The following is a 25,180-nucleotide window of genomic DNA, read 5'->3' as shown; positions in this document are numbered from 1 at the left end:
GAATCTTATTCAAAAAAAAGAACCCTAAATCTATCGATCTACAAACTGGTTTCCCAATATATCAACCTCTAAAGCCCCAGAAATTTTTACTAAAACTAAACTAAAACTAGAGGAGATTGTTAGAAACAAATATATTTTAATAATTTTGAATAATACTTTTTATAATAACCAGTACTGGTAGATGCAGCTCATGAAAGGGCTCAGATTGCACAGAGTAAGGATTTTATTTTCCTTGCCTATTAATACATTAAGCCTGTGACCTTCCCATGATGAGTATATAGATTATGGCTTTTGACCACATTTTTCCAAAAAGAAAATCATTTCAAGGCCATTCCATCTATAGTTCAGGTACATCGCAGTTATTGCACTGTCAGCAGTGGGATGGGAATTCTAGAACCTAGTCCTAAGTGTGTCCCTAGGGGTGCAATGCCTGATCCCTCTGGTTTCCCAGCTGCCCTAACATTTTGACAACATGTGCTCACTTCAATTCACTAACTTTAGACACATGGATGCCTGTGTGTGTGATGCCTGAGGCTTCTCTCCCCAGAGTCACAACTAACAGATCCTAAAAAGCTGTGATACTAACAAGGGGGAACACTCAGTTCTGTAATAAAAATTAAAATATCCTGATATTTATTGTTGGAATATAAATTAACTCTGGCTAAATAGACATCTTTACTATTATTTAATATGCTATATTTAAGAAGGAATAAATTGAACAATAAATTCTGGAAATTTTTTTTTGATTTTCCATATACATTCTGACTTCAGTTTGAGCAATTTCTCTCAGATGTTTGTCTTCGGATGGCTTAGCTCTAAGATATTTAATACATAGGGAGAGGTAGGAGGCACTCACTAGTCACTGTTACCACCCAATCTTAACTGTAGCACATTTAAACTTTTGATAAAAGCTGTTCATAAAATACTTTTAAAAACACTCAGACAGCAAGAGATAAATCTCCTTTCCCCCTACATTCTACAAACTGGGCTCACAACACTTGATCCAAAACTAACACATACCCAACCTGATCTAGCTTAGTGTACACTCAAAGAACAACAAAAAACATCCAGCCTAGTTTTTAGGTGGCAGTGAGCCATTACAATATATTTTATTAACATACTCTCTAAACAGCACAATCTTATACAACTATAGTCAGTATTTTTAAAGATAGAAATTTTTTCGATAAATCATTTACAACCATTTATGTGAATTAGATAGAAAATGACAGTATCTTTCAACAACAGATTTGACAGACTTGAATCAGCAAACAGGAACAGAATGATAGGGATGAAACAGATAAGACTTCAAATTTGACTATTAACTCAGTATGTAACAATTTAAATCAAATATTACCAACCCTTAATTAAGCTACTTTTATGAGATGCTCCTTGTTGGCCAGAGTAGGATGGACACTTTTCCAAATCAGTTTGAAATGCAAAATGCTGCTTCCTTGGTTTCACAGTAAAGCACCAATGAGCATTTCTCTCCCTTTTCAACCGAGGCATTATCAAAGCTTGGCAGAGGGTCAGCAATGACCAATCTTGCTTGGAGCTACCAGGCTGACAGCTGTGTCCCCGTTAGCTGTAATGGCTCTTTTGGAATCCATATTTTGTACACGGCACCTATACGGAGGAAAAACTTCCGCAAAACAGCTCGAAGCTCAGGGATCAAGTCAAACTGCATAATTTCACATAGATAGGGGTAATACATGGAAGCATGTGCTTTAAACTGGAAAGAGAAAAAACATTTGTGAATCCAATGAGAAGCTCATTTACAGAATTACAGATGCTATCATTTGTCTTTCCCAAGCACTCATGGATAACAAGTATTTGATAACATAATCATACACTAGAACCTGCATTCATTCAGCTTTAGAACAAATTCTTCATAATATATTTGCCAGAAAACTTTATCTGTCATTTTAACTGGTAATTAAAAAAATAATACAAAGATATTCAGACATTTCTTGGACTATACTCAGGATCTCAATGACTTGAGTCTTGGACACCAAGAGTCCTTTTGTGGCAGAGTGTTATTTTAAATTCTTAACTAATTTCATAGGTTATATTTTTCTCCAAATCAATGTGTGTTGCTCAAATTGTAACTAAAACCCAACTCTAAATTTAAAATATTCAGAGATGGATGAGTTAAGCAAAACACAATGACTAGATTTAACAACAAAATACATTAAATGAGCATATTTACCTTTTCATCACTTATTTTGAGCGTTTTGGTTAGAAGTAATAGTAATAGGCTCGTCCAGGCCTCTCGATGGCTTTCAGAATTTACAGTAATAAAATAACCAAGAGCTTCACTGCAAACACTAGGGGAAAAAAATCAAAGAGGAAGATACTTATATAAATTCAATTAATAAACATTAATCAAATGTTTACTATGAACAATCTACTATTCTATTTTTCCAAACACATCTTGTACTTTCCTATCTGGCTTGTGCATTATTCCCTTTGATTAGAATGCCATTTTCCTCTGTTACCACCTGCTGACGCATCTCCTTCAAAACACAATTCAATTTTTCCCTTTTAAAACTTTTCTTTCTTTTTCAAGTTTTATTTTCAATTTCAATCAATTCAAATTTTAATAAATTCATGTAAAATAGTTTTCAACATTCTTTTTTCCCTTTTAAATAGTATTTTATTTTTCCAAATAAATGCAAAGATAGTTTGCAAAACCTTATGTTCCAAAATTTTCTCCTCCTCTCCCTTTTCTCTTCCCCAAGATAGCAAGCAACCCAATATAGATTGAACACTAACATTTGCAATCCTTCTAAACATATTTCCATCATGCTGAGTAAAAAAATCCGATCAAAATGAAAAAGAAAAAAAACAAAACAAAACAAGCAAATAACAAAATGAAAAAGATGAAAATAATATTTGCTATGATCTATATTCAGTCTCTGTAGTTCTCTCTCTGAATGCAGATGGCTCTCTCCATCCTCTCTCTGGATGCAGATGGCTCTCTCCATCACAAGTCCATTGAAATTGTCTTGAATCAATCACTTCATTGTTGAAAAGAGCCAAGTCCATCATAGCTGATCATCACATAATCTTGTTCAGCATTCATTTTTGTAAGACATTGTGTTCCAAATTTTTCTCCCTCCTTCATTTATCACTCCGCCCAGCCCAAGATAGCAAGCAATCTGATATAGGTTAACTATGTGCAATTCTTTTAAACTTGTTTCCAAAAAACCCAAACCAACCAACCAAACAAAAAATCCCAAAATCTTTTTGTATAAAGCCTTTCTAGATCTTCCTAGATAGGTACATTCTATGTTGCACCTGTTTCTCAGAATTTTGCAACCCTCTTACATACCTGCCAGATGTGATTTATGTTATAGATATTGATATAGATGTGCTATTTTCTACTCTGAGATGAGAAGCCCCTTGAATGCAGTATATATTATTTATCTCTAGCCTCTCAAAGACCTAGGATAGTATATAATTCTGATACTCTATAGATGTTTAAGAAAAATCTATTAAATGAATAATAGGACTTGTGGAAATATAAAGATAAATAACATGTATATAATACTTTAAAGCAGGAGTTCTCAAAGTATGGCCTGTGGCCCAGATGCAGCCCACCGGGTTATGGCAAATGGGCTGAGGGGCAGAAACAGAGTGTGAGTTTTTGTTTGTACTATAGTCTGGCCCTCCAACAATCTGAGCGACAGTGAACTGGCTCCCTATTTAAAAAGTTTGAGGACCACTGCTTTAAAGTTTACAAAGTACTTTTCTTACAACGACTGTAAAAAAATTTTAGGGCATATTTCTAAGTGACTCTCCTAAAGTCACTATGTTGTAAAGTTTCAGAGATCAGATCTGAACCCCAATATCAATCCCAAGTCTAAATGTTATAATGGAGAAAAATGAAATGGGTTACTGCTCATCTATGGTCATAGTATGCTATCCATTCAAGCATCAGGCATTTAATGAATATTTCAGCAGTGTGGGAGGAACTATAGCAGCAAAAAGCAAAATGCACAATGGTCCTTGAAAAGACAAGCTCTCTACACATTAAAAAAGGGGATACCTAAATGCAAGTTAATATATATATGTGCACAATGTACATAGTACACACAATAAAGTCCACATAAACCAAGCATACAGAAGATGGAGCAAAGATTATACAGAAAACCCAATTTTCTTGTGGTTTTATGATCCACATTTTCTTCCACTATTGTTTCTTCCCTCAACCTTATCCTTATTTTGTTTTCTGTCACAAAAGAAGTTTTAGCATCTTCTTAAGAGAGGCTATGAAATCTTCTCTAAAGATTTAGAAATAGATACATAACTACTTGCGGAAGTACAAGTGTGATATTTTAAGATCCCTTTCTGGCACTAAGTGTAATAAAAAGGCTTTAAAAAAAACTAAGCAAGATTTGTGAATATTTCATCAGAAAATTAATTGTGAAAAAAAACATCGGACAGTATTAGAAAGTCTTGGCTAGGGGCAGCTAGGTGGCGCAGTGGATAGAGTACCAGCCTTAAATTCAGGAGGACAAGAGTTCAAATCTGGTCTCAGACACTTAACACTTCCTAGCTGTGTGACCCTAGGCAAGTCACTTAACTCCAGCCTAAAAAGAAAAAAGAAAAAAAAAAAAAAAAGAAAGAAAGAAAGTCTTGGCTCTAACCTCTACTTGTGTGACTATGAGAAAGACATTTAACCTCTGAACCTCAGTTTCCTGTTCTGTAAAATGAGGACATTAAAGTTTGTTACTGTTTCACAAGACAGTTCTGTAAATATTAAAATGCTATGAAAATATACATTTATTATTGTGTCAGCTATTACCATAGCATATGGGACAACATAATGATTTTATATTTGTAAAGGGTTCTTTGAAAACACTTAGTTTTTCAAACTGTTTATTGACATTATTTCATTTTCTTCTTATAACCACCTGGTAAGGCAGACAGGGAATGTTCTAACATGGAACCTTCTTAGAGCTGCATGTTGTCCAGGGTTTAGTGGGCTCAACTCCCCAACTCAACCTCATAGAGGTCTCTGCCCAAGGTCATGAAGTTAATATACTAAGGTGTAGAGTTGACACTAACTCAAGTCTACTGATTCTATATCCAACTTTTTTTTTTCTACATATGTTGTCATGTCTCAACTTGACTGGCATTACAATCTCCATCCTGCTGATAAGTAAATGGATTTCAAATAAAAGTTTAGGGACTAAAAGCAAGGTCAAATAGCAAGCTAGTAATAGACATATATTGATTCGAGAAAGACCAGGGCATTTCCCTCTGTATTAGATTTTCTTCTGATTCCAAATCCACTTTGCACTAGACAATTACTGTTTGCACTATGCAAATACTGTTTATATCTATGTGTACATGTACACACACACACATATATACTTAAAAAAATATTCTTTCTTATTTCCTTCCTCATTAAATCACAAATGTCCACCTCTTTTCTTCCTCCCTTTTTTTTTTTTTTAAATAGAACAAAACAAAAACCATCATACGTTAAAAGTCGATGCTGTATTTCCTCCCAAGAATCTTTGCGGTTTTCATCAACATACATTCGGAAGAGGATTCTTAAACAACATGCCAGACTGCTGGTCTCTTGTTTTAAAAGATTGGGTTTAGATTTGCCTTTAAATCCTAAAAGCAATAAATACAAAATAAGTATATTTGTAATAATTTTTAAAAATAGTTCAGAAGGAACATGAGAACTTTAAGCACGTGTTACTTTTTAAAATATATTTTTATATATTCATGCTCTTGGCACACCTGGTAACAAAATAAATAATGTTTTATAGCATCAAAGTAATCACATTTTTTCCTCCTTAAATACAATAGCTCTTTATGATACAATTGCAGATTTCTATTTCAAGGGGTTTTCTTTGATTTTATTGGTACTGGATACTTTGTCTTCAGCAATTCACACACAGCCTTGGAGAGTTGCCGAGGACCCTGAGAAAAGTGACTTTCCCAGGGTCATATAATCAGTGTGTGTCAGACAGAAGCAGGATTTGAATACAGGTTATCCTGATACTCTGGACACTATGGGAATGCCCCTTTTCAGTTTTATGATATAAAGATAATTTAGTAAAGCAATAAAAATAGGTAAAAGTATAGACATTTTCACAATAAATCAAAAGAACTAACCAAGTCAAATGTACAAATGATCTATGCAAGCCATTGACATCATTATCTTCAGTGAAGTTTAACTATATATGAATATAAGAATAAAATCTGGGGTTCAGTGATGAAGGGAGCCATCTACAGCCAGAGAGAGGACTGTGGGAACTGAATGTGGTTCACAACATAGCATTTTCACTCTTTTTTGTTGTTGTTTGCTTGCATTTTATTCGCTCTCTCTCTCTCTTCATTTTTTTCCAGTTTCTTTTGATTTTTTTGTGTAGCACGATAATTGTATAGAAATGTATGCATATGTTGAATTTAACATATATTTCTACCATGTTTAATATGTATTGGACTACTTGCCATCTAAGGGAGGGTGTGAGGAAGGGGGGGGGGAATTGGAACACAAGGTTTTGCAAGGGCTAATGTTGAATAACTGTCCATGCATATGTTTTGAAAAATAAAAAGCTTTAATAAAGGGAAAAAAAAAAAAAAAAGAATAAAATCTGGGGAAATTTTTTAAAAATGGGGTAGGGTGTTTGTTTTGGGCAAAAAGGCAATATAAGAAATTTTTAAAGGCATATTTTATAGAAATGAAGCCACTTTGTTAGTTTAACAAAGAGGATTAAGAAAAAGCAGAAAATTCAAGTATCTCCTACTATCTCCCCATGTTCACACACCCACTCTTATAATTTGGGAGAAGAAAACCAAAAAACTTTCAATTTTCCCTTGGGCCTTTAAATATCCACATATAATCTTCTTTTATGGCATACTTTTTTAAAATAGTATTTTCTTCATTCAAAATACATGCAAAGAAGTTTTCAACATTCACCTTTGCAAAACCTTGTGTTTCAAAATATTTTCCTTCCATCCTCCCCAAGACAGCAAGTAATTTGATATAGGTCAAATATGTGCAATTCTTCTAAACATATTTCCATATACATCATGCTGTGCAAGAAAAAAAATCAGATCAAAAGGGAAAAACCTCAAGAAAGGAAAAAACCCAAGCAAACAAACAACAAAATGGTGAAAATATTATGCTTTGATCTACATGCAGTCTCCATGGCTCCCTCTTTGAATGCAGATAGCACTTTCCATCCTAAGTCTATTGGAATTCATAGCACACTTTTAAAGTGAGATTAATCATATGAATTTGATTTTCACTTTCTAAAACATATCTCCCTATAACAATTCAAGTAAAATAATATTGTCTGGCCACAGTAAAAAATGTAATTCACTTAATTTAGCACTCAGATTGTCCCATTCTTAATTAATAAAATTCATTTTTTATTTACCTGCTCTCCACAGGACTGTTCGTTGTTCATAATTTGAGTTAAAGGCCTTTGAGAATGAATGAGACTCTTGCAAACAATCCAGTAATTTAAAAAGATGCTGTGAAGACATGTATTTATACATCCCTTGATCCTCTGTGTCTATGTGAATATCGGCATCCAGTGTGTCTCTCTAGGAAGTAAGAGTAGGCATAACTGAGGGACTTCATAGGATTTACAAAAGGAAGATAATTTAAATGAAGTAGTTTTTACATATTGTCAAGTAAGGAGGCTATGATTTGATATTAGACAATAATACAACTGGCAGTAAGAAAAATACTGCCTTTTGGCGGGGAGGAGAATGAATACCCACTGACATATCTGCAATCGACTGCTTCTAGTTTAAGCAAGGTGAAGAGTAATACAATTCCTTCAACATCACAAAGTTAAAGAGTACAATCTGGAAAATCTGCAAAAAAGTTTTTGGCCCTTCCTTTGTGCCAAAGAGGAAGTCTGAATTTTTTCTTTTTCTTTTCTGGGGTATTAATAGTAGTACCCTATTGTAAAATTTGGATTAAGTATGTTGTATATTTTGTGTCATCTGCTGGCCTTTGTGTGTCATCTGCAGTTTCCATAAAACTCTCCCCAAATTCCCATTTCATTTCTTATGCAAATCCATGATATACGGAAATTGTGATGGGGAAATTTGCAATGTGGAAGAGATAACAATAGTTGGTATTACACTTAATGGTTTACAAAGTGTTTCAAAATAGAACATTTTATTTGATTTTTCACAGGTCTGTGATGTATGAATTACCCCTATTTTATGTGTGAGAAAACCTGAGTTCAAAAAAAGCAAAATGTTCTTACTCAAAAACAGAATCAGAACTTGAATACAGATTTTCTACCTGTGTTTGTGACATGACACTGGCTAGTCTTTAGTTCCCACTTGAAAATTTCCCCTATTTCAAGGCTTCCCAATGGTGCCGTAGTGATTTCTTTATGGGGTCACTCTTCTTCATCCACATTTTATATTAGTGTTTTCTTGGTGTACGGCAATCTTATGCCTTTTCTTGGTATGCTTCAGAATCTCTCAAGTCTCACTTTTTTTTCACATGCCCAATTTCTACCTATCCCCTTTCTAAGTCTGATTCAGATGCCACCTTTTCTAGGAAGACTCTCGTTAACCCATATTGATAAAGACTTTCCCCTTCAGCTCTTACCTGTGTTGAACTCATCTTCTCACTAGAATAAGTTCCCTGAAGGTAGGTTATTTTCTTATATAAACCTTGTTAACACCTCCAATGAAGAGCAAAAGTACTCTTCACCTCATGGACACTTATCAAATGTTTTATTACCAGCGAAAATAAAAGGGAGTTTGGGTGAACAAGATGCATTGCCCTAAACACTAAACCTTACCTGAGCTGCCACCATGTGCTCAGCATCTTCCTTTTTGCTGGTTGCTGGATAGAATACTATGTTGTCAATGGTCTGTATCAATTCCAGCTGAACCACACACTTGATCAGGAGGCCAGCAAACAGTTTTTGGTCTATATGGGAAGACAAATTGAAAGCCAAAATAAAACAGTACTTAAAACAGAAATTAAGGTCATGAAACTTTAATTGAATTTGAACATATCACTAACCAGAAATAGACAATGAAACCATAGCTTTAGGTTGGGCTGAAGATGTGTGAATTTCAAAAACTAGCTTAAAAATGGCTGATCCCTTTCTAGATGAAGCTAGTCAGCATGGAGCTTATTTATGAGAAATTAGAAACCAAGGAAATTGATAGAGGGCAGCTTCCAATCGCCAAGATTGTCATGGAGTACACAAGCTACAAGTGATTTGACTGTTACCCAATTCACATTCATTCTGAAGGCTCTGTGAAGAGCCATTTACTCAGGAGACATCTCATCTATTGAAAACTTCCTGATTCTTTCTTTATCCCCAGTCTCTCATCCTTCTCTATTTAACCTCTTTGTATATATCACAGTCCAATGTTTAGTATTTCAAAAGCTATTGGGAAATTCTTAAAGAAAAAAATTTGAATTTACTTTAAAAATAAATATTCTGTCTTGTGCTTTCAGAGATGTTAAGGGCCTCTATCACAATCACATTCTCTCCTTAACAAATCCCATATGACAGCTTTATTTATACTGAAATATTTTCCTACCAGGCCTCTTCTACTGTCCTAAATATGAAGTTCAAATATGAAGTCTTCTGCTGAGAAGTGTTTCCTGAAACTGATCATTTTTTCATCTGAATACCTAATAGTCTGTTTTCCTTCTGTGTAATAGTTATATTCTTGTTTACCTTATATTTGTCTCATTTCTCTGCTTCCAGAATTTTATCACTGTGTCTTTCTTTTTTAGCAAAGTGTTACTTGTGCAGTATACACTTAAATATTTTAAAATTAATGAATAATAGAGATATCAAAACTAAAAATTTGAAAATAATGATCATGATAATGATGATATTGATAATAAAATCTAGTCTTACTTGTATATGGTCTTCCTTTCCAGCTGTCATCAGTTGGATTAGAAATTTGGCTCTGACCTCTCTCAGAGGGATTTTTATCTATACTGCTTAAAGATTGGCGATCCAAATCCAGATCCTAGAAGTTTATCAGAAAAGATTTACTAAGCACTTTATTCTTCAAGCAGGACTTCATTTTTACAATGCACTAAGGTTATTTCTTAGAGTCTTTGGCAAAGCTTACATTTAACTTTCTCACTTGTTTCAAAGTTTACATTGAATGCTCACTACATTGCCCTTAAAGAACATTATATCTGAGAGAAAAAGAGTTTGAATTATTTTTCTTTCAAAAATTTCAAAACATTGGTCATCCTTTTTAAATTTTAAATACTAACATCTATTCTTTGGGAATTAAAAAAACATATTTAATTGATGTTTTATTTTTTATATTTATTTTTTGCATTTTATTTTTTACACTACTCATTTTTTTATATATTCCCCATCTCAAGCATTGAATTCCTTGTAACAAATGAGAACAGTTAAACAAAGTTAATCTAATAGAGTCATTTGATCTGATAATAAATGCATAATTTCACGTCTCACCACTTATAGGAGATTCTTTTTATTATCTATTCCATAGATCCATAGGACCAAAATTGGTTGCTAAGAATTAAGCTTTCCTTTAACACTCTTTTCATCTACATTACTATAGTTATTGTCTATAATATGTTCACTAAGTATATTTTATCATTTATTATTTCCCACAAGTCTTTCCATGTTTCTATGCAGACCTCTGATTTGCCCCTCCTTAAAATGAGACTTTATTCAAAAAAACTCACATAACACAGTTCATTTAGCCATTCTTTCAATCTGTGGGCAGAGATACCCTGAGAGGGGGATCCACTGCTGAAATTTGAATATAGATTCTCTGCATCCAAATCCTATACTTTTCCCACCACATCATTTTCCCTTCACTTACAATTTTTGAAATAGTAATTCTGCAATTTAATCTTACTTGTGCCCCACAAACTACAGAACCATGAAATCATTACATAGAACAGTTTAACAAAAGATATTAGGACCCCTTCCCGCAAAAAAAAAAAAAAAAAAAAAAAAACTAGCATAAATTAAACAACTCTACCAAATGTTTTTCTGATGTATCGTCTTCCATTCCAGCAGGCTTCCATGTAAGCAAACTAAAGCAAGGGAAGAGAAGATGGTTAAGAAAAATGTTTACTAGAAAAAGCAGGTGGAACCACTTAAGAAGACTGAATACAGCTAAATTGTATATCAACTACATTAAAACTTACATGTGTGGAATAGTTGTTTTGAAAATGTCCAGCATACAATTACAGGTTTCATCCCAAACTTCAGGGCTGAATTTCTCACCATTTGATATTACCAAGTTTTCTAAGCAATTCGTTCCAGATCGTGCCAGCTGTTCATTATCTACAAAATAAGATAATTATCTGTCAACAAACTCCTGTTGTCTTGTCCAAACCTGCTGAGTCATCCTCAGTCACAATGTAGGAGAGTATGATTGTGCTCCTTGCAAATCTTCAATTAAAGCAGTGGTGTCATACAGCTAGTCTAAGAACTAAGAACCCGTTACCTAGGTCACTTTGCCAACTCTAGTTATTCTACGTCCTCCATGAACTGAATCTTTATCCTTAACAAAGCTTTGTCTGATCTAATTAGATGAAAATGTCATTTTATCATAGGATTTCATACTAATTTTTTTAACTTATTGTTCTAATTTATATACTACTATCTAGCAGTATAATGAATCTAATACTTTACCTTTACTTATAGTGGATAGTTATTTTGATATCTAAGGAATGTTAAAATATAGATAGAAGACAGATATTGGGGAAAATTCAGGCAATGTATAATATTATATTAAATTATTACAATTTCATTTGAGTCATTTAAAGCACTTGAGATACAAAGTTAGAATGGAATTAGAATTATTATAATTTAATTCCAAATAAAATAATTACCTTGATTATTTCCTGCTTCCTAAATTTTTCTCATGATAATTCTCTGAAAAATTTCTGGTTATTATTGAGTCCTCAATGTACATTATCAAGCCACATAAAATCCCATGGAGTACATGGAATATGTCAACATGTTTCAGATTCCATTAAGGAATTGAGGTGAAAAAGGAAAGTACTGATGTTCTTCAACATGTGAAAGGTTCTAATATGGAAAGTTTTTTTACAGGACTAAAAACTTTATCAAGTTGCTTGCCTTCTCAATGAGAAGTGATAAAAGGAAAGGTGGGAGAGAATTTGGAACTTAAACCTGTAAAAAATGCATTTAAAATATTGACATTAAAAAAAAAAAAACTCAACATCTTAATGTGTATTTTCCAGGAACTCAGAGCTGCCTAGTGAGATGCTGATACTGAAAAAGTCATTACAGAGAATTAAGGTCACTTCTAAGAATAGCTCACATAATTAGGTGGCACAATTGACTCAGGAGTCTGGAGTACTTAAGTTCAAATCTGGTCTTGACAACTTTATACTTAGTAGTTATATGATCCTGGGCAAGTCACTTAACCCTGATTTCTTTGCAAAAAAAAAATTCAGAAAGACTTAAATTTAGTATACTTTTCTATGGTGACTCCACACTGCTCAAGCAAAGCATTATTTATATGGGCCTGCGAGGACTTACATGCAGAGAGATACAGTACCTGCGGACAGAATGGAGGAGACTTCATGGGACACCTAGGACCTCTCCATAAAAGCCTCCAAAGAAATTGTCAGCCATTCCAGATTCAAACATTTTCAAAGACTAAGAAATCTCACCCTTCTAAGGCGACTAGTTTCACTGTGTGAACTCTACTAGCATATGTTTTCCCCTTCAGGACCCAGCAGTCTAAACACTTCTTTCACATGACAGTCCATCAGCAATGATGGCAATGACACAATGATTAAGTCCTTGTAACAAAAGAAAAATAAATACTTTTGTGGGGATGAGAGGGATTCTATTTTTACAATTAAATTACAGATTGGATGGGCCATTAGGGTCTTTAAAAAAAATTATACCGAGGTATTCTGAGCATCTACTTATCCAGTGACATTACCAGAAAAATATTGCATATAAATTTGAAGAGTACCTTGTTTTACACACCAGTGTAATTGTGCAAATACATCAGAAAGCAGAACTTCATTTAAAGCTTCATAAAACTGTGTGAACACATCACAAATAGCATAAAGTGCATGATTGCAAGTTGTGGTCATCCATTCTGATTTCTGGAAGAAACAAAGAAATATTAAAAGGTTTCCTGACCATTTCCACTTAAAAAATCTTCAGCAACAAAACAATTTAGGACTGTTAAATATAAATTAGACATTAAAAGCTCTCCTTTAAAATGCAATAGCTAAAGCTATTTACTCTTGGGGATATGATATGAAAACGTTTTTAGATGCTAGAGAAAATGACAAAGAATATCAACAATTACAGCAGAAGTGGCAAGATGGTAGAGAAGAAAAGACATGAGATTTGGTATCAGGAGATCTGAGTTCATATCCTAAAACTGCTCCTTTCTACACACTCATATGAACATAGGCATATCATTAACAACTCTGGGCAGTACACTCATTTCAAATAAGAGTAGAACAGCTATACAATCTTCCTCACAGGGATGACACAGATCAAAAAAGATAATATAACCTGAATGGTTTGTAAACCACATTGTACTACTAGAGTGCATGTTTCATACATATTTTTCAAATATGAAATGACTTAACTAAATCCCCCCTCTCTCCCTATGAACAGTGCTCTGTAGCAAGTTGAAGTGAAATCAATATTTCTGTTGCAATGATGTCAGCTATCATCTGAATATTTGTCTCTGTGTGTGAACATCCTTAAAACACTCTTGAAATGATAGCAGCTTTTCCAAAAGTAGCTGTATTTTTTATGAAGATCCAAATGAGCAAGGTGATTTTAATTTTCTCTCTGGTCTGGAAGAATATGGAAATCCTGAGTAGCCTATTCTGATTAAAAGATTAACAGAAACTTGGGGCAGCTAGCTGGCGCAGTGGATAGAGCACTATCCCTGAAGTCAGGAGGACCTGAGTTCAAATCTGGTCTCAGACACTTAACAGTTCCTAGCTGTGTGACCCTGGGCAAGTCACTAAACCCCAGTCTCTGAAGGGAAAAAAAAAAAAAATTGACAGAAACATTTTAAACCTTAAAATACTATGTAAATGTGATTTGTAATTAATAAATGATATCTCCTATCATCTCAAAAGTATATTAAAATAGCTCAACTCTTAATATAAGAGGTGAAGCATCAAGTAGGTAAAAATAAGAGAAAAGGTTCTTTAAGTATTCAACTTACCTCTGATTGCTGTTCAGGGAGTTTCATGTTGTCAAAAATTCTAAACACAATTCTGAACAGATCCTGCCACCAATGCTTTTCAAAAGTGTGGCCATAGCTCTTCATTATCTCAAACATCACTGTGAGTCCTCTATAGAGAGCAAAGGTAAAAAGTAGAAGGCAGTGTATAAAAGATCTGTCAGTTTCAGCAACTAACAACAATATAATTTCAATGAATAGAATGCGGCAATAGAATGCACCTTTCATATAATTACCTTGTCCGAACATCTAACTTGCACCTATTAATAATGCAAGAGAGTTCAAACAGGATAGGGAACCAGCCTCGAACCCAGACTCTGTCTCCAGGAGCTACATTCATATCATCACTTGTGTATTCTTGAAGCACCTATAATAAAAACCAAACCTAAGACATTAAGACCTACTATATAACAAAATACATGTTGGAAAAGAGGTACTATCAGTATGTATTTTTTTTCCTTCAAATGCCTAGTAATTCAGTCTACCTTCGGGCTTAGGGACTCTCCTTTCACACATAGCAAACAAATGGATAACTGTCCATTCACCATTTGGTGCTGTTAATGTCACACCAGTAAATTCCTATATGTAAATTTCTAAAATGCAGTGGAAAACTTGGGAATGCAAGATATAATGCAAAGATCAAACCATAGTGGAATACTTCAATGGACAGTCCAAGTGTCTGTGCCTTTGAAGAATGCAGCTCTATCAAATCTGAAATAACAAGGGCCTTCTTTCTCTAACCTCTTCAGTTATATGCAGTTAAGGACATTTTCACACCACATTACGGCTTCAAAGTGCACCATCTTCAAGAATATCGAATGATCAGTCTTCATCCTTCACCTTAACTTATCCATTTTTCTTCTACTCTCACTCACCCTACCTTAGTCCAGTTATATCTTTTCTAGCTCATCCCCCTCATTCAGACATCATTTGCCTTTTCTGTGTCCTTCATAACAAACTTTCTAACTTCAACTACTATAAACTTCTTCTTATTTGATTACAAATAAGATCAAGTATTATCCTTAATACTATACAAGCCTTTCTTTATTCTACTGTTTCTACTACCTCATTACATCCATCTCTCTTTATTCCCCTTCAAGGCTTAACTTGAAAATAGTTTACATCTAATGACTACTTCCTCATTAACCAGTCTTTCCCTTGCAATCTAAGTTTTGTTCTCATCATCTTGTTGAAATTATTTTCTTAAAAGTTCTTGCTAAACCCCCAATAAATTCAGTGGTCTTTTTTCATCCCTTATTCTTCTTGGCACTGTAGTATTTGACAGTATTGGATATTCCCTACTTGGGGACATTCTCTCTTCCCTTGGCATCAGATATACCAGTCTGATCCAATAAGTATTTATGAAGTGCTAACTATGTAAGAGGAGTAGTGCTAGGCACTGAAGACATAAGGACATAAGCATATTCGTATGCTATAAGAATAGCATAAACTCTAGTAGGTTGCACTATATTAGGGTCAGGAGAATACAACACATAAATGCTTAAATATATAAGAAAATTTGAGGCAGAGAGAGAAAATCTTAATAACTAAGAAAATCAGGAAAGACTTCCTGTAGGAAAAGACTTATGAGCTTCTGATAATTATGACTTTTCATACTTATGTATGAAAAGACTTTTAACAAAAATGTGAGATTTTTTCTTCAGCTTTTAACAATTTCTTTTCTTCACTGGCTCCTCATCTTATCTCTAAAGGTGAATGTTCTCCAATGTTTTGTCATTGGCCTTCTTCTCATTCTACCTCTAAGATGTTGGATTAGTTGCCATCGGGAAACATGACATAATGGAGAAAGTACTGTACTTCAAGTCAGAAAAATCTGAGTTCTAATCCTGCCTCATACATCTATTAGCTGTGTGATTATAGGTAAATTAACTTAACTTCTCTTGGCTTTAGTACCTTATCTCTAAAATGAGGGAGTTGAATTTAATAATCTTTAAGGTATTTTCCAGCTCTAAATCTCTGTAAGATCCTTTGACAAAAACTATCAACTCTTCACAAATGACTTCCAATTTTTAAAAAATGATAATAATGGCACCATTGACTTGTTCTTATTTAAGATTACAGATTCCTCACTCCTTTGCAGAAGTGTGAGAGAGGGTGTTGTATGGGTATGCAACATCAGAGTTTTTATTGATGTACTTATTATTTTTTGCTGAATGTTTCTCCTCTCTGCTTAAAATTCTTTATCCAAAAAGATGACTGAAAATGCAGGGAGGAGAAAGGAAGAATACATGGGGAAATTTAAGTAATATAAAAACAAAAGTTATTAATAAAAATCTATTTTTTAAGAAAAAGAAAATACAGATTCATATATTATTAGAGCTAGGAAGGAGCTGCAAAAATAATCTAATTCAAATGCTTCATTTTGTAAGTGAGAAAGTTAAATTTACAGAAATTAAATGACAAATTTATAAATGTCATATAAATTTATAAGTAACAAAAATAAATTAAATTGACTAAGGAATGACTCCTAAATCAACCTTTTCCCCATGGGCTTCCACATCTCCTCCTGTTGATATCTTTCTCTTTCTTTAAGGTTCAATTTCAGTGTCCCTTTTCTACACGAAGTATTCTATCTATATTTCATTAGTTTTGAAAGTAGTCTCTTTCTTAAAAAGATTTTTTTAGCAATTCATATAGATTGCTCTTGTTTACTTTACCACATTTAGTTTTATTAAAAGGTAGTTCCATACATGTTAAATATGTTAAAATATAAGTTAAATACAATATGTAGTACATAATGTGTTTATTAAAGCTTTTTAATTTTCAAAAGATATACATGGATACTTTTTCAACATTAACCTTTGCAAAACCTTATGTTCTAATTTCCTTTCTAATTCCCCTAGATAGCAAGTAATCCAATATATGTTAAACATGGTAAAAATATATGTTAAATCCAATATATGCATTCAAAATACTTATACAATTATCTTGTTGTATAAGAAAATTAAACCAAAAAGAAAAAAAAAATGCAAGCAAAAAACAACAAAAAGAGTGAATATGTTATGTTGTGATCCACACTCAGTTCCCACAGTTCTCTCTCTGGATATAGATAACTCTCTTCATCACAAGATCATTGGAACTGATCTGAATAGTCTCATTGTGGAGAAGTGCCACATCCATCAGAATTGATCACTGTTAACCCATATTTTTAATTGAATTTGCATATTATTGTGTAAAATGAATAAAGCTTTTCCATCCCTCTCTCACACAAGATAGTCATGTCTCCTGTACAAGTCATATTTTCCCCTGATTTAGGCAACTCTCTAAGACTCTAAGTTTCAGAGAGGAGGTATGACTTGCAGAGAGAGCGTTTTACAATATATAATATGTAATCTAATTAGAGAAGAAATATTTAATAAGTATTAGGTATTTTTGGAATTACTACCACTATGATTTAACTTAGTCTTACTTCTATCCACATTTAGTAGCATGTTATTTCCTAAAGAAATGGCCGATTTCTGTCTGAAGTATTTATTTCAAAACAAATACTTAGGTTGCTTTTTTTTTTTTTTAAAGAACCAAAAAGTAACATGAACAACAGTATATAATCATTTTGCCTCTTCAAATCTAAGTGAACTAAGAAAAAGTGAACCTACCCTGGGCCTTTCAGAAACATATTTTCCACAGTAGCGGATCAGTCGAATTGCTTCCATGCTGGTGTCAGGAAAAGAAGCATTGCAAGCAAACTCAGATAAGCACTTCACAGCATCTTGAAAGGAATCTATTGCAGCTGGGAAATGGTGCTGAAAAATAGTTGCTGGAGAAACATAAATTGTGTCATCACTTAAAAGTATTTGTTAGATGAAAAAGACAGTTAAAACCAGAGAAATGTGTCAATGATTTTCTCTAGAACAAAGCTTTCAAAAAAACTTATTCCTGAGTAATTTAATAAATATACCTCAGTCTAAATTGGTTAAAACTACTTCAAAGAATATCATGAAAGCACAAATAGTTAAAGATCACACCACCATCAATTTAAACACAATAAGATAAGGCAGTTTAGAATATGGGAATTTGATGAATTACATAATTAGGAGATCATGTACCTAAATAATATAATTTCACAGTGTAGTTTAGTGGAAAGTAAAGATGGCTTCTATTTAGAACTGTGTTAGGGTCTTGGGTCTGTTGTTTATAATATTTAAGAGGCTAATGCCTTACAGAAAAAACCTGGAGCCTGGGAAAAGGGAGCAATTTGCCCTATATCAGGCAGATATTTAGTGACAGAGCTGGGAATGAAACCCAGATTTTTTGCCTTCAAATCTAGTGCTCTTGCTTCTATATCACAGAATACTAACAGATCCATACTCACTAGCTCTCTGAGCACCCTTAACTTTTTACAGTTAGTTTGTTAAAAGCTCATTTGCAAAAGAGGATAATACCTCTAAAACCTACCTCACAGGCTTGTAGTGAAGTTCAAATGAGATAATGTATTATGTGCTTTATGAACTTTATAATGTTATATAAATGTTACTATAATTTATAAATCATTTGTTTTTCTCATGTCTGTTTTCTTATTTATAAAATGAAGAGAATATGCCTACCTACCTACCTTTCATTTTAAAAGACTGTAAATGACAGCTATGTAGGATACTGCTTCAAACTGTAAAATTCTAGATTGATCAAGCAAGCAAAGCTTTAAACATCCATTTCAGAATAATAAGCACTATGCTAGGCAGCTAGGATACAAATACAAAAATGAGACAGTCTTTGCCTTCAAAAATTTTACATTCTTACTAGAGAGACAAATTAAATTTGTTTAAAGACAATTAAATCCAGGCTATACTCAAAATAAATACAAAGGGATTTATCAAGACACTGAAAAGTGGAAGGATCAAGGGATTTCTATAAGGAAGTGACACTAACTGAACGCTGAAGACAGCTGGGATCTCCATGAGGTGAGAAGGAAAAGCATGCTAGACTTAGAAACAGCTTATGTAAGGGCAAAGTTGGAATACCAAGAGGAAGTCATGAATGGGGAACAATAGCAAGTAGGAGACTTTATGGAATCAGTGGAAAGACAGGCTATATAGCCAGATTGTAAAAACTTTTAAATGAAAAAATTTGTGTTTGTCCTACAAACATTAAGGAAAAATATGCACTCTTATAAAACTAGTCCTGCTGTTGTGCATGAGTTACTCTCTGGTGTCCCTGTTTCCTTCCCTCACATCCACTTTCCTGCTTCCTTTAGATTGCAAGCACCTGGAGAGCAAGGATTGTTCTCTTTTCATTAATTGGGGCCATATCATAGGCAAATAATAAATATTTATTACATTGGACCAAAGTAAATGATGCAAAAACACCTATTTTTGCCACCTATATATAATAGTTTCAAATTTGATGAGGAAATGGCTTGTTTTTAAATCTTTCAAATAGCCCATATAGAAATCTTTTAAAGTTAAGATGGCAGATGCTTTCATGGGGTCAGGTCCAATTTGGGACCATCCAGTGATGGCAACACAAAGAGGTTAAAATGCAATGAGAGATGTAAATGACAGAAAAAAAAATCTCCTAACTAATAACAAGAAATTAAAAGAATTCAACTTCTAGCTAAGTGGGATACAAAACACTAGTCTCCTCTGCTTTCACAGTCACAATTTTAATAGATTATGTCAGGTTTTAAAAGCATTCCTTCTCTTCTTCTTTATTCTCCTTTCTCTGCTCACCCCCAACTCCCATAAAACTCCAAATACCGGAAGACAATTCTTCCTCCGATCCTTTAAATTTTGCCAGAGAGTAAGCCCAATAACCTCCCCAATCCCTTAAAGGACTAGCTCAGCATATGTGTCCTTAGACTGTCAAAGAACAGAAAAGGAAATCAAAGGACCAAGGAAAAAAGTGAAAAGAAGAAAGAAGGGGAAGGCCAAGGACATGATTCTGTTCTCAGTGGTACCAGACTATATCAAGCTAGCCTGTGGCCTTCAGTATCTTATTCTTTTGCCCCACTTGCTGGCACAAACAATAATTCCTAATATCTATTAAATAGCACTAAACTATATCATTCTCTTATCTTTAAAATTCAGCAACAGAAATATTATCACTCCATTTTGAAGATGAAGAATTTGAGAAAGAGATGTTTAATAAGAAGGTCATGTGAGAGTGAAGATTTGAAAATCCTGATTCTTATAAATGTGTTGCCTTTCTACTTCTCCTCAAAAACAAAAACCCAATTTTTGAGTTAAAATCATCTAAAGAATAAGCACATCTTAAAAACTGAAATCATCCTTTCTAATTTTACTCTAACTTTCTTGGACTGATTTCTATGGACAGGAATTTCATATAAACATTATATAAAATATAAGATGTTAACTGTGTGAAATTTAATTACTACTTACTGACTATATGGCCTGTTGTTTGGAATGCCAGTTCCACAATATTCCCATCATGATCAGAAGCAGCCTGATGGAATACGGCAAAGATATTCTTCCAACCTGAGCGAATATTAGCAGCTTGGGAGTTTACCATCTGAGTTATGCAACGGATAACCATGTCTCGAATGGTAGGTGATCTTAAGAAAAGAGAATTTAACACACCTAATTAGAATTAATATTCTTTAAAGTTACATTAAAGTAATTAGGCCACCACAAACATATCCTACCTTTACATCAAACCTAATAAAATTATTCTGTATTCCTATCACTCTCTCAAATATGAACTGTCCTCTTCTTTTCCCTATGCCTAGAATGTCCTTCCATCTTCTCCTATTGAATTTACCATCTGTCTTTTAAACCCAATTCTTTTTTTAAAATAGCTTTTTAGTTACAAAATATATGCATGGGTAATTTTTTCAACATTGACCCTTGCAAAACCTTCTGTTCCAAATTTTCCCCTCTTTCCCCTAGATGGCAGGTAGTCCAATACATGTTAAATATGTTAAAATATATGTTAAATCCAATATACACATACATATTTATACAATTATCTTGCTGCAAGAAAAATTGGATCTAGAAAGAAAAAAAAAACTGAGAAGGAAAACAAAAATGCAAGCAAACAATAACAGAAAGAGTGAAAATGCTATGTTGTGGTCCACGCTCAGTTCCCATGGTTCTCTCTCTGGGTGTAGATGGCTCTCTTCATTATTGGACAAGCGGAACTGATTTGGTTCATCTCATTGTTGAAGAGAGCCATGTCCATCAGAATTGATCATCATATAGCCTTGTTGTTGCCATGTATGATGATCTCCTGGTTCTGCTCATTCACTTGGCATCAATTCACGTAAGTCTCTCTGAAATCATCCTCTTGGTCATTTCTTACAAAACAATAATATTCCATAACATTCATATACCATAATTTATTCAGCCATTCTCCAATTGATGGGTATCCATTCAGTTAAATTCAATTCTAATGTTACCTTACAAGTTTATATCCATTTCACTTCTAGACTATAACCTTCATGAAAACAAGGACCATATCTTAAATTTTTTTTTTTTTTTTTTAGTACCTACAAGTGACTTCCTTTTTAGTTATAGTTCATCTTTACAGCAACTGAGAAGGGACTGTGGATTCAGGGGTTGTCTGGAAGGAGGGAGTTTACTAGCTACTGTTCTAGATTCACAATGATCTAGGTATTTTTGTAGATAATGAATGATTAGTAGAAAATACATATTTGCCTATGGTATGTCCTTGTCCCTGGAACAGAATCATTTTGTGGGTAGGGACTCTTATCTAAACTTGATTTAGGTTAGAGTCATAATCTATTCCATCTTGGGTAAGGAGTCAATTTAGGAATCGAGTGGCTCAGTGGATTCAGCAGATTCAGGAATCCTAGCTTTGCAATCATCATATGAAAAAAATCTTCACTAAGTCATGTCCCATCTCTGGGCCTCAGTTTTCTTTTCTGTGAAATGAGGGCAATGGACAAGATAATCTTTTAGATTTCATCCCACTCTAAAAATTAAAATATTGTGGTTTGGTTGTAGTGATTTGGGGTGAAAAGGAATCACACACCTGTTTTTCTTCATAATATGCTCAAATGGTCTCAGAAAATCCTTCTGGAATCGGAAATTGGCTAACTCTCCCTTTTCAAGAAACTTCATGGATAGCTGCCTCAGTGAATCAACAGCAAAAATGGCCACATCTTCATTAGGATTACAGCCAACCTAATAATGAAGAGAAGGTGTGGGAAAACATAAGGCCTACAAGAATAAAAATGTGACATAACATTTTTTTTCCACAAGTAAATATGTTTTTATTAAAGCCTTTTATTATTTTTAAATTTTTTTAGTTGTTCTCTAGAATTTTGATTTAATTTTTTTATATAAAAAGACAATAAATTATATTTGAAAATTCTGGATTGTAATGTTCTTACAATGGTAGTTCATAATGTATGATTACATATTATATTATCTGCAATCAGCAAATAACCATGAAGTAGGTGGCCACTGGAGCACAAAGATATTGGGGGCCAGACTTGTATTTGTATGTTTTTGTGTAAGGATTAGTTTTGCTCTAGCACAAAATTAGTGTAACAACAGATTGTATATGTATCACCCATACTTGGAAATACATTTCAACATCAGAACTAAGATAAAATTGATTTAAAAAAAAAAAAAAGGAATAATGACAAGTTCACGAAAAGTTTGGTTTTGAAAAATATAAATGGGAACAGTATATTAAAAAATAATCCAGCTTCTATATTTTCTGCTCAGAGTAATAAGCTAATAGGGCTTTTAAAATGTGGACTCCTAAATAAATAAGTTTTTCCAGAATTAAATTTATCTGGGACTTAAAAAAAAATGCAATACCCATTCTTTGGCTAATTATTATTTTGTCATAATACAAAATTAAACTTTTTTCCCCAAGAATTGCATTACTAGGTAAAAAAAAAAAGTGGTATTCAAATGTGAAGAATAAAAGAAACTTGATAAATATGCAGACGTTTCTCAAAAAAAAAAAAAAAAAAGTTTCTAACTTAAAATCAGTTCCATTTAAGTTTTATGTATGTGTTCCAATTTGGGGGTGGGAAAGGACCCAATTATTTAACATTTTTGGATTATTCTAAAACAAAAACTGAAATTTTCATACTCTGTCAAGTTATTATAGTTTTTATGACTTCAGAAATTAAGTTCTGCTTCCACCTAATGTAAGTCTCTCCAGGCCTCCTCTCTGAAACCATCATACTGATCATTTCTTATAGAACAATAACATTCATATACCATAACTTATTCAGCCATTCTCCAACTGATGGGCATCCATTCAGTTTCTAGTTTCTTGCCACTAAAAAAAGGGCTGCCACAAACATTTTTGCACATGGGGGTCCCTTTTACTCCTTTGTGATCTTTTTGGGATATAGGCCCCATAGAGCACAGTTTGATAGTCTTTTGGGCATAGTTCCAAATTGCTCTCCAAAATGGCTGGATCAGTTCACAACTCCACCAACAATGTATTAGTGTCCTAATTTTCCCTCATTCCCTCCAATATTTGTCATTATCGTTTTCTTTCACCTTAGCCAATCTGAGAGGTGGATAGTGGTACCTTAGAGTTGTCTTAATTTGCATTTCTCTAATCAATAGTGATTTAGAATACCTTTTCATATGACTAGAAATGATTTCAATGTTTTCATCTGAAAATTGTTCATATCCTTTTACCATTTATCAACTGGAAAATGGCTTGAATTCTTATCAATTTGAATCAATTTTCTATATATTGTAGAAATGAGGTCTGTATCAGAATCCTTGAATGTAAAAATGTTTTCCCATTTTATTGTTTCCCTTCTAATCTTGTCTGCACTGGTTTTGCTTGTACAAAATGTTTTTAACTTAATGTAATCAAAATTATCTATTTTGTATTCAACAATGTACTCCAGTTCTTCTTTGGCCACAAATCCCTTTCTTCTCCACAGATCTGAGAGGTAAACTATCCCCTGTTCTTCTAATTTGCTTATAATACCACTCTTTATGTCTAGATCATGAACCCATTTGATAGCTTGGTATAAGATGTTAGGTATGGGGTCAATGCCTAATTTCTGCCATATTCAATTTTCCTAGCAGTTTTTGTCAAATAGTGAGTTCTTATCCCCAAAACTAGAGTTCTTGAATTTTTCAAACACTGGATTACTACAGTCACTGACTATTTTGTCCTGTGAATCTAACCTATTCCATTGATCGGATACTCTATTTCTTAGCCAGTACAAAATGGCTTTGATGACCGCTACTTTATAATATAATTATAGGTCTGCTATAGCTTCATTTACATTTTTTTCATTAATTCCATTGAAATTCTTAACCTTTTGTTCTTCCAGATGAACTTTGTTATTATTCTTTCTAGATCTATAAAATAATTTCTTGGGAGTTTGATTGGTATGGCACTGAATAAGTGGATTAATTTAGGAAGTATTGTGACCTAACATTTGTATGAAATTTCTCTAAAATTCTTTCTGTCTCTAGAAGTCTAAGAATCTTTAGGTCCAAGTCCAGGAATTAAGCAATCCTTTGGGCCCAAACAGGAACCTAGGATTAAAGATTTTTTTTTTTCCAAATTTGCCATGACAGGCACAATACATAACTGAGCAGTAGAAGCTCAAAGAAATATAATACACATAACATATTTTGTTTTATGCTATTAAAAGATATTTATTTTGACCACAGTACAATTTACTTTGGGGTTTAAGCTCACAGGCCACTAACACTTTTCCACATTATAGTAAAGCATGAAAATGTATGCTACAGCAATTAAACTGTCCTGAAAACACTTAGCAATGTATATAATAATAACTACTATTTATGTAGTAATTTAAGTCCATAAATCATCTCATTTGATTCTCACAACAACCTCATAGCAGGTACCATTATTCTCCTAACTTTACAGATGAGTAAATTGGGACTGAAAGAAACTATGTGACTTGTTCATACAGCTAATAAGTGTCTGAGGAAAGATTTAAATTCAGGTCTTCCTGAGTATAAGTCCAACATTCCATCTACTGTTCCACCTAGCT

General features: G+C 33.4%; 1 protein-coding gene across 2 annotated transcripts in view; it reads right to left on the bottom strand.

Annotated features, from left to right (window-relative positions):
* Window positions 1-1,075: 1,075 nt before the first annotated feature.
* The window catches only part of ARFGEF2 (ARF guanine nucleotide exchange factor 2), a 109,091-nt gene continuing 84,986 nt past the window's right edge, over window positions 1,076-25,180 (bottom strand). For both annotated transcript variants that reach the window (XM_074288552.1, XM_074288553.1), the window contains exons 26-39: window positions 22,195-22,346; window positions 20,583-20,755; window positions 17,844-18,004; window positions 14,463-14,593; window positions 14,209-14,338; window positions 12,982-13,117; window positions 11,171-11,309; window positions 11,002-11,056; window positions 9,885-9,999; window positions 8,802-8,932; window positions 7,407-7,575; window positions 5,490-5,628; window positions 2,207-2,324; window positions 1,076-1,729 (exon numbers count right to left, since the gene is read on the bottom strand). In XM_074288552.1, coding sequence (XP_074144653.1) covers window positions 1,553-1,729; window positions 2,207-2,324; window positions 5,490-5,628; window positions 7,407-7,575; window positions 8,802-8,932; window positions 9,885-9,999; window positions 11,002-11,056; window positions 11,171-11,309; window positions 12,982-13,117; window positions 14,209-14,338; window positions 14,463-14,593; window positions 17,844-18,004; window positions 20,583-20,755; window positions 22,195-22,346 — 1,926 coding nt within the window. In that variant the 3' untranslated portion in view covers window positions 1,076-1,552. The remainder of the gene's footprint in view (window positions 1,730-2,206; window positions 2,325-5,489; window positions 5,629-7,406; window positions 7,576-8,801; window positions 8,933-9,884; window positions 10,000-11,001; window positions 11,057-11,170; window positions 11,310-12,981; window positions 13,118-14,208; window positions 14,339-14,462; window positions 14,594-17,843; window positions 18,005-20,582; window positions 20,756-22,194; window positions 22,347-25,180) is intronic.

This window comes from Sminthopsis crassicaudata, chromosome 2, assembly GCF_048593235.1.
Source record: "Sminthopsis crassicaudata isolate SCR6 chromosome 2, ASM4859323v1, whole genome shotgun sequence".
Taxonomy (NCBI): domain Eukaryota; kingdom Metazoa; phylum Chordata; class Mammalia; order Dasyuromorphia; family Dasyuridae; genus Sminthopsis; species Sminthopsis crassicaudata.
The sequence above is the reverse complement of the archived record's forward strand: the minus strand, read 5'-3'. Positions and strand labels throughout refer to the sequence as shown.